Genomic DNA, 9,965 nt, shown 5'->3' with positions numbered 1-9,965 from the left:
CTGCTGTTCAGCAGTGTGGTTAAGAGTCCATTTGGCTGTTAGCTGCTGTTGTAGGGACTTACAGTTCAGTCAGCGAAATCTGACTGCGAAAGGACTTATGGACCTAGAGTCAGAATGCAATAGGTCCGGGCTAGGAGCTCTTATAAGAAAGGTTTTATTGCAGTATAAATAGAAATTGAGGTTCAGCTCAGTAATATTAATGCTAATCATAGTGCTAGTAATTAGCTCTTAGATAGCATTTGAGCTTTAAAAAAGAAAGTAGTATTTCTACAGGTAGGAAAACTGAGACACAGAAAGGCAGCACGAGCAGCTTGTGCTCATCCAGCAACAGAGGCTGCACTAGTATTGTAGTATTCTGAATCACAGTCCTGTGCAATACTCACCAGACCATTAATTGCAGTTCAGATGACAGTAAAGTGGTCTTTCTTTGACCCAGGGAAGCTGTGGCACTGGCTGGGCACCGCTGTCCCCCAGCTGCAGCCCGACACGAACCTCTTTCCACAAACCCTGACATCAGTAGTTAAGGTTCTTAGCTACTGATGACTTGGTGCTATGATTATTACAATGAAGAAGGTTTGGGGGATATTTTAATCTTTAAATGTTGTATTGATTGACTTGAGTGACAGCACAACCATTTATCTAAGAATGCAAGAAATTTTGCCTTGTCATTAATGTGGTGCCAGCTTACACTCCAGCTTACAAATCCGCCTTTAGTTGAGGAACGCTTAGTTGCAGTAAAAACCTCGAACTTTGCATGAGCTCTTATTGAAGGGTTGTAGGTGACTGAAGTATCTGCTTTGTCTGGCAATCTTTAGACACTGCAGAATGTCACAATTCCACCTTCAGAAAACTGCACATCTCCTGACCTTTGCTGGACTGAAGGAAATTCAACATGGACCATCAAGAATGTAACTGAAACAGAATATATCAGTAAATGTAAGTAGTAGAACTATTTCTCCTTTGGTAATATCTTTACAAATGTATATAGCTTTATAATGGTGTTTACAGACCATTTCAGAGGTATATTGAGAGGCGTTCACCTGTATATGGACACAAGGTACTACTGCAGGTGCAGTCAGAGCAGCCTGTGCTCTGTTATAGCTATACAGCTGGAGTTACCAGCATCATCGTGGTATCTGGCTGCAGATGGATCTCCTTCCATGCTTCCTGATATCAGTAATTGAGGTCTTCAGTATCATGTCACCCTCGCTATTCAGGTGACTTGAGCTACAGTTACTTTGCTGTAATGGTTGCTTGGATATCTCCATCCCTATGTGTGCCCTTCAGGGACGCAGCCCTTCTCAGGCACGCAGCCACCTCTGGGAAAAGCCGACCCACCATCCGCCACGGAGCACACGAAAATTTCCTCACACCGTTGTACTCCTCTCCATTGCACATCACCCAGCTCCCTCCTGCCCCGCAGGGGTGCCCGCTGTGTATTTTATAAGCCTGTCCATACCAGAGCCCCTCTTAGACATGGCTTTTGTGGAGCAAGGGAGGTGGCGTTTTCACTCCTTGCATCACCCCCTCAAGCTGTGTGTGCCTTGGTTCCATTTTCTTAGGGGCATGTATGAAAACCAGAACTGGGCTTGGGATCAGAAGCAAAAATGTAGCTAGGCCAATTCATTTTCCTTTTCTTTTTCAGGCCGGCACCTCTTTGCAGACTCAGACCTGCCTGATCTTGCCATCGGTCTCATCCTTCTGGCTTTGAGCCTGTTTGTTCTGTGCTCCTGTTTGGTGATGATCGTTAAGCTATTAAACTCTGTCCTTAAAGGACAAGTGGCGAGCGTTATCAAGAAGACAATCAACACTGGTAATTACCTGCTTTTCCTGAAGATTGTTTTTGGGAATGACAAGGACACTGAGCACGTTTATTGATATCTCCTGTTCTGGCAGATATTACAGAATAGTTTAAAGAAAACAGTATTAAACCAAAATCGCCGGCCCCTAACATTTTTTCTCCTCAGCATGTTATTTTCTTTCTTTTAAAAATCTATCGGTGAACAGCTTGCTTGTGAACTGCAGCAGATTAACAGCAACAGAAACCAAAGTCCAGGCTCTGTTTCTTGATGTATAATCATTAGCTGTTAGAAATGTAATGTTCCCATCCTCAAAAGACAGTGCTGAAGTGCTGAGATTGAGATTGCCTGCTCTGGCACAAAGCCTGCATGTTTCTTCTAAAGTAAGTTGAAAAAAAGTTGTGGTGATCTAATTCCCTTTGCTTGCCCTGTTCCACTCCTTAACCGTCTCTTCAGTAGGATAAGGCAGCCCTGAATAGTGGTACTTGCTGTCTTTCGCTGTGTTCTCCAGGTGTTTTTTCAGCCTGGATCCATTGAGTGCAAATGTTTTTATTTTTCACTTGGCTGCTTTTTCTTCATCCTCCCTTGAATGGAGAAGTTAGAACCCGTAGCAGAGAAAAGCAACCCTGGCATGTCTCTGGTTGTGGTTGAAGAGAGGGTTCACAGAAATGGGGAAGGCAACAAAGTGGTCCCCATGTTGTCTTCTCTTCTCCCGGGCAAAGAACACTGCCCAAATCAAAAACGAAGGGTAGAAAGTTATCAGCTGCCAGTTACTGTCCATTTGTGATTTACTCTGTTCCTCTGTGTCTTCCTGACTGAGTAATTCCTGACTTCTTGGCTCACTCATAAATCTGTAGAATACAGGCGACCATTGTGCCTAGTTTCTCTGATCAGTGTGATTAGCTTTTCTTTGCAAGAGTTAACAAGTGAATTTTTAGGAGGTGATCTGCTTGAAACTAGTTAGAACAAACAACCCGATTTTCTCAGGGTGGTCTTCAGAGCTTTCAGAAGATCCGATCCATGCAGTGGGTGCCTGGTTGCCAAACCCAAGGCACTCAAGACACCTAGAAAGTGTTGTGTTGACCTCTGTGAAAACATTTCTGGTACCTAACTGTATTACAACATAAATGCTACCCTAGGTCAGGACAAATATCTGCCTAGTCTAGTATCCATCTCAAAATGTATCCAGTGGTGGAAGGCTGGAGAAGGAGCACAGCGAACAGGGTAAATTAGAGTAGTAGAACCGACTCTGACACAAAATCGTCATGTAAGAGAAAATATGCAAACAATATATCTAAAATTGAAATGCTTAATAGTCTTTTCACTGCTGTGTTACTGTTACACAGAGCATTCTGTTATACTGAAGACAATGTTCTCCCTCTGTTTTTTTAGATTTCCCATTTCCTTTTACTTGGCTAGCTGGATACCTGGCTATGCTCGTAGGGGCTGGTATGACCTTCATTGTCCAAAGTAGTTCTGTTTTCACATCTGCTATTACACCCCTTGTTGGTAAGTTGTCAATACTGTATTCTTTATCCCCATGTTTTATCTTCTCCATCATTCTGAAACCACTCAATCCTGTTTCTTTTCTCCTAGGCATTGGCGTTATAAGCATTGAGCGCTCTTATCCCCTTACCTTAGGAGCTAACATCGGCACAACCACGACAGCTATACTTGCAGCTTTAGCAAGTCCAGGGAGTACATTAAAATATTCATTACAGGTCAGTATAAACCAATGCTTCCTTGACTTCATTTAGAAGTTGTAACTTTTCTGAAGAAAAACCTGACAAAATTGTCTTTGATGCAAATGGATGTCATGCTTGATTTTGAGTTATTAATGGCAGCACATTAATTTCAACTTCTAGAGCAAAAAGCTTTTAATAAGCATTCTCAGAATGTCGATATATAGCAAAATCTTGCTTTCATAAATTAGGCTTGACCTGATTGAATTAATTCAAAATTGAGACAGGGTTGGCCACTTGACCCCCAAGCGTGGGGTCTCTGCAGCTTAGAATTCAGTTCCCACGTCTCTGACAGCCCTCTTAGGTAGTCCCCTGTGAGGGTTACTAATTTCCGTAAGTTCCCTCCTCAGGACCCTAACGCTGTTCATGCAGTGTGTAGGGACTCCTGTAACCTAAGTGAAGGCTGCACAACCCGTAAGATAGCAAGCTGTCTACCTACCTGAGGTTGCAGTGAGCATTATGACATCTATTTTCTCATTGTAAATCTAATCTGAGTGGGTTTTATTGAATTCCTTGTTGCCTCAGACTATTTGAAAAGTAGGCAGCCTGGCTTTGGGCTCCCGTTTACCACCCGGTAAGGAACATTCCAGACAGAAGATAACATTTGAATGAACCCTCTACATCAAAGAGTGAAAAGATAATGAAGTTTCCTTTGTGAATAGGATGACTGTTTTTCACTAGCCACAATAAATTAAGAAAATTACAGAACTCATTTTATTGTCCTCAGGCGTGATAGAATAGGTGTAATCATGAGAAGATACTATCTTGACCAAGCTCAGATTTCGTGATAACTTGCTGTTTTTATAACGTACTTTAAAAATAAACCCCTGTACTTTCATGTTCACTTTAGTCTGATAACAGTTACAGAATGAAAATAAGATAAGGTGAGCAGGGAACGTACTGTTTTGTTCAGTATATGCTTATTCTGTCTAAGCGATTTCTGAAAGCTTTAGCAAGTAAGTGTCTCTTCACGCTTATTTTTTAAAAAACAATTTTGAAGAATGTGAATCAAGTTATTATAAAAGACCCAGACACGTTCCAGGAATCTCCTCAGTGCCCTATAAACTTTCAGCTAATTTTTGGAAAATCCAGGTTCGTACCATTAGCAATTTCTCAATAGCCTGTATGCAATATCTAATTTACACTTCCCATCTTTTAATTGAAAACTTATGGATGCAGAACTCAATAATGAACAGTTCTTGTGTAGTTCTCATGCCTTACTAACAACAGGACTGTTTCCTGATAGCTGTTTGGTTTGTCAGCTTTATTTCTGATGGACTCCATTTCTTGCAGTTGAAAGCTGCATTTTAAGACTTCTCCATCTGCGGGGAGATATGTCGTCCCCTTCAGGCTTGCCCTGTTTCCAAATCCTGTCCCCTGTTTGTAGGCAGTGGTCTTCACAATGCGTGAGGTATCGCCGAGTCCTTGCTTTGTGCTAGGAAAGGCCTTGCAGTGGAATGGCATGAAAGACAAGAAAAAACAGTGGGACGCAAGGGAAGGGAAACTGTGGAGGCTTGGTGCCACTGGAAGTTATTATCATCTGAGTAGGAGCATTTAAAGGCGTTTTAGTTAATGAACTTCTCAAATGTTTTTGCTTTCAGATTGCCTTGTGCCACTTTTTCTTCAATATCTCTGGGATTATTCTGTTTTACCCACTACCTTTTACACGGCTGCCAATCCGCATGTGCAAGACCTTGGGAAATGTAACAGCCAAGTACAGATGGTTTGCTATATTTTATCTTCTCATATGCTTCTTTCTTTTGCCTTTGTTTGTATTTGGTCTGTCACTGGCAGGCTGGCCCGTCCTTTTGGGTGTTTGCCTTCCCCTGTTTGCTCTTTTTATTGCTGTGATTGTAATTAATGTTATGCAGTCGAAGCGACCACATTCACTGCCTGAGAAGCTCCAAAATTGGGATTTCCTACCCATCTGGATGCACTCCCTAGAGCCCTGGGACAACATAATTATGTCTTCGCTCTCCTTTTGTGGGAAACACTGCTGCGGCTTCTGCAAGTGCTGCAAAGTCAATGCAGAACAGGAGGGTGCCAAAGACAAGCAGTTAAAAACTATGGAGGTTTATGAAAACACCATTGCAATGGCTGATGAAGAAAGAGGTGGAAGAAGGGCACCAGCTGCAGCTTGTGTTGAAAAAACAGGCACAAACAACACAGCCTTATAGTAGCAGATCAGCCCATATTAGCAGAGATACAGCATAGGACAGTCAGGCTCTTGAAAACCACCTTGGACAATGCACTGAGGATAGAGTGAACATTTTGTTAGGTTCCTGCAGCCAGTGATATATCACTCATCAAGGAATGGAGTCAAACAAGCTTGACAGAGTCCCTAGAAAATCTATGATCAGTTGAAAAGCTAATGACAGATTTGCTTACAGACGATCTACTATGCGGTACCTTCATCCAATGCTATCGGTAGCAAGCAAAAGAAATCCTAATGTAGTCCCATGAAGAGAGGGATGAAAGGAGTGGTGATCGATTCAAACTTAATTAAAAACAAACAAACAAACAATGCACTTGTAGAACACCCTTTCTGCTTATTCAGCAGAAGTTACTTTATAATACCTAAAAAACTCTGGAAATTGAAAAAAAGAAAAGGAAAAAAAAAAAGAATCCTAATGTTTTCATTGGCCTGTTTGCAGTGGTCAGAACGGGAAACAGTAGTTTTCCTGTACGGACAAAATCTATTCCATGTGTGTGAAGGAAAACAAAATGCTGGGACATCCTTCAGAGTCTCTGGGAGTCTTACTCTGGCATAAGGGTGTGCATAAGCCCCTTTTGAACCTGCTCTGTCTACGTTAACACTGGGGACAGGATTTACAATCTTTTATTATCTTACACTAAAGGCCATAAAAGTAATTGCTGATGCCTCTGCCTGCTGAAGGTTAAGCACTGGGTTTGGAGATGCAGGGTGGCTACCGAAGGGCTTGATGGACTCAGGATGTGGTTGCGTGGCCATTCCTCTCTCTAAATGGTCCTCACCGATCCTGTTCACCACGTAACCCCACAATCAGAGGAATGGTGCAGGAGGGAGGACAAGTGGCCAGTGTAGGGGAGGAGACAGCCGCCCAAGCCTGGGCTGACGCCAGGAGATCTGTGTGCAACTGTGGCTCCGTTTGGCTGAGCCACAAGATGACCTTTCCGAGTAGCGGTGGAGACTGGCTTTACAGCTACAAAAGAGGGAACCTGGAGAGCAGATTATGGCTAGCGTGGGACATATGGTAACGTTTACTGGAGAGAAAGGAGTGTTCGCTCTGCACCATCGCTTTGTGCTCTGAACCACCCTCCTTGGAAGTAATGTGAATTTTACTGGCAATTGTATATAGCAATCCAAATCCCAAATAAAATCTGTAAGTAGTGTAGTCACTACCATGTGTAGTCAATCCATAGATAGTGTAGCACTTGGTGGGAAGCTGCTTGTGCTCAAATCTTACCGTTACTGATGTTTTAGTAAATGCTCGTGAGGCTGCTCTGAATCATGGGCTGACAAAAAGCATAATATCAATGCCAGAAAAAGAACATTTCAAAGACGCACTGAGTACTTCTGCTGGCCTTCACTAGCTTAGATATTAGCGAGTATGGGATAATATCTGAAGTTGAACCACTAACGTTAAAAAAAAATCAGGTGGCTGAGTGTAGGCCACGTGTCATTTAAAGCCAGTTTACGTGGCTGAAGTGTAGATTAAATTTGTAATGGAAATGCTGAGAAAACCCTTAGTTTAACATAGCCGCTCAGTGCTGCTAGAACACATTTACTTCTGAATAGTTGTTTGTTTTCTGTAGAGCTCTGGAATTCAGTAGGTCGAATATGTACATTTTAGAAGTGAAAATTGTTTTCATTTACTTTTTTAAACTGACATTTAAACTGGCAAACTATGTTGCTGAAAATGTGTTTGCAAATTGCATTCACACTCAGATTCCAACTGTTTCTGCAATTGTGAGCCAGTGACAAAATGCTTAGAATCAGTTTTGGTATAGCTCTGCTCTTTTGAGGTTTAGTAGCAGAGAGCAGAGTTATGCCAAGCTATTATTTTAAAAATTATGTTCCTTGTCCTTCCTATAGTTGAAACAGAATTTTGTCAGCATCTCATTTTTAAAGTGGAATTTTGGTATCTTCAGTAATTTTTCTTCCTTTTATTCTCACAATTCTGGATGCTTTCAGAATCTGTTTCTTTAAATCCCAGCATGCGTTTCCCATGCTCTGTTTCTCTGGGAAAAATATGAGAAAAATATCCAGAATTCTTTCCAGGTTATCTCAAGTTTTCATTGACCACCCATTGAAACAGGAAGCATTTTAATCTACTTTTACTCACTTCTTAAACCACATGCACCTTATTTTGCACCTTGAGGTAAAACCGTCAAGCACAGTGATAACAACTGTGGGAAAGCAGTTCTTAGAAAAGAATCAGGGTAATAATTGATAGTCAGACATATTAGTATTTTGTGGTTCCTCATTGTAACATTTCCCCTATGATATATTCAATTCTTACTCTCCTCTCTCCTTGCTCCAGGCCATATTGTGCCATTGTTTTAGGCAGATTCTGACAAAGGCTTCTGTTTAATACTTGACAGCACAACATGTCCTGGCATATTTCCCCCCCTACTCTTACCAAAAGATATTTACACTTTATTTATAATTATTTGAGTGTACAGAATTTTTCGTAAGTTATACAGAAGAAGGCTCATGATTGTGTTATACGTTACATATTTGAAAACTATGCAATTTTTATCTATAAAAATGTAAAAAGGAACTACTGTATATTTTGTAATATAACTTTTCAAATTGTTTGTAACTGTGTATACTGCATATTATGGAGGCTGTTGGCTCCATCAATAGGTTACGTAAAGATTGTTAGCAATGCAGACACAAATTTCTTAAAGTAAAGATGAAAAACACCTGCATATTTTCATAATATGGCTTAATGCACAAGGATATCGAACTCTAGTTTTCTAAAAGATTTGAATTTTCTGTAATGAGGAATTTTGGAAATACAAGGTTTCTAAAATACTTTTTTAAACTCTTAAACACTATATCTTTTAACTGTTTTGAAGACAGTATATGGCTTTATACTTTGTCATGAATATTCATCTCGTCTGTCCTCGTGCATTGAATGTAAAAATAAAGAGAAGTTTTAAAAAAAAAAGATCTTTTAATAATATCTGTTTATATACATATCACGGAAGCTTGCAGAAAAATAAGCGTGCAGACAAGTTCTAGTCCGAGCTGATGCAAACGTACAAGAAATGAGGTTAGCATCGAGCACTAGAGAAAACCACCAGAGGCCTTTGCGTCCAAAATTTTCATATGAGAGAGAGATTTTCATATGAAGAAAAATAAAAACAATTGCTCAGTGCAATTGTGGGGGTCAAGATATTTTCCGGCAGGGTTCTGCAGACTGTCCTCGGTGAAGGTAAGCACGGGAGAGCAAAGCCAGGGCTGTTGTAACAACAGGATACATGATGAGTTATAGAAAATTACATGTATCGGTACCCTAGGCTCACATTCTCCCTTCTACATGAAAGATGGCCAACAGAGCGTTTCCAAAATGCTTCCTATATCCCATGATCTGAGTGACGTCTGGCTTATAATTGGGCAAAAATAGCCATCTTGCTCTTTTTTTAATCACACGTGACCTATGGAGCTTAAAATTAAGCAGATGGAGAGAAATAAAAAGTACTCCTTAAAATGCCTTAAAGATTAATTAAAAAGGTCATTAGACTTCCTAACTATAAGCTCAACAGTAGCTGAGGAACCAGCCCCAAAAGCAACTGTAATTCCCAACTACACCATATTTTAGTGAAATGAAGATAACAGAAGTATTTCTTAGAACACAAATATTTATGTACTACAGTGTAAACTGTTGTCTTCTAAAAATGTAAGCAGTAAGCACCCTAGGCCCGTGGTTTAAAACTTATAGCTTCTTACATCCATGCAGAAATACCGTAATTCTGTGTGCCATCACCCTCCATGACCGCTGTCCATCAGGAATCAAAGTGCATCCAGGAAACACGCATGGGTTGTGCCATCCATCTCACCTTTTCCAAACTCTTCGCAGAACTACCTAGGGCAAAGTTCAGCAATGCCTATAGGTATGTAACAGCAGGTATGTCATGAAATGCTACACTGATCAGAAACCTTCAAAACGTTCATCCTGCAGCTAATTGCCTAGTTGCTCCTGCGACTGGTCTCAGTCCTCTTCCTCTCTGCTTGCGACTTAACCATGTTGTCCACAGCTCGCTCTGGTGCTCCGGGGCTTTTATACCCTCTGATAAAATTCCATGTTCGCTTCCCCCACTTTCAAGTTCCTGATAGCACTGCATTTAACTGCACCAGGCCTACCACCACAAAGGGTTCTCATTAGTCAGACATGCAGGTTAAATGCTTCATCATCTCTTTCTTCAGCTTACCATG

At 41.0% G+C, this 9,965-nt stretch overlaps 1 protein-coding gene across 1 annotated transcript in view; it reads left to right on the top strand.

Annotated features, from left to right (window-relative positions):
- The window catches only part of SLC34A2 (solute carrier family 34 (type II sodium/phosphate contransporter), member 2), a 12,918-nt gene extending 7,041 nt beyond the window's left edge, over positions 1-5,877 (top strand). The window contains exons 8-12 of the mRNA XM_009577945.1: positions 816-936; positions 1,646-1,813; positions 3,192-3,308; positions 3,396-3,520; positions 5,143-5,877. Of these exons, the coding sequence (XP_009576240.1) occupies positions 816-936; positions 1,646-1,813; positions 3,192-3,308; positions 3,396-3,520; positions 5,143-5,718 (1,107 nt within the window). The 3' untranslated portion in view covers positions 5,719-5,877. The remainder of the gene's footprint in view (positions 1-815; positions 937-1,645; positions 1,814-3,191; positions 3,309-3,395; positions 3,521-5,142) is intronic.
- The last annotated feature ends 4,088 nt before the right edge of the window (positions 5,878-9,965 follow it).

Source organism: Fulmarus glacialis, unplaced genomic scaffold (assembly GCF_000690835.1).
Source record: "Fulmarus glacialis isolate BGI_N327 unplaced genomic scaffold, ASM69083v1 scaffold17255, whole genome shotgun sequence".
In the NCBI taxonomy this organism is placed as follows: Eukaryota; Metazoa; Chordata; class Aves; order Procellariiformes; family Procellariidae; genus Fulmarus; species Fulmarus glacialis.
The sequence above is the reverse complement of the archived record's forward strand: the minus strand, read 5'-3'. Positions and strand labels throughout refer to the sequence as shown.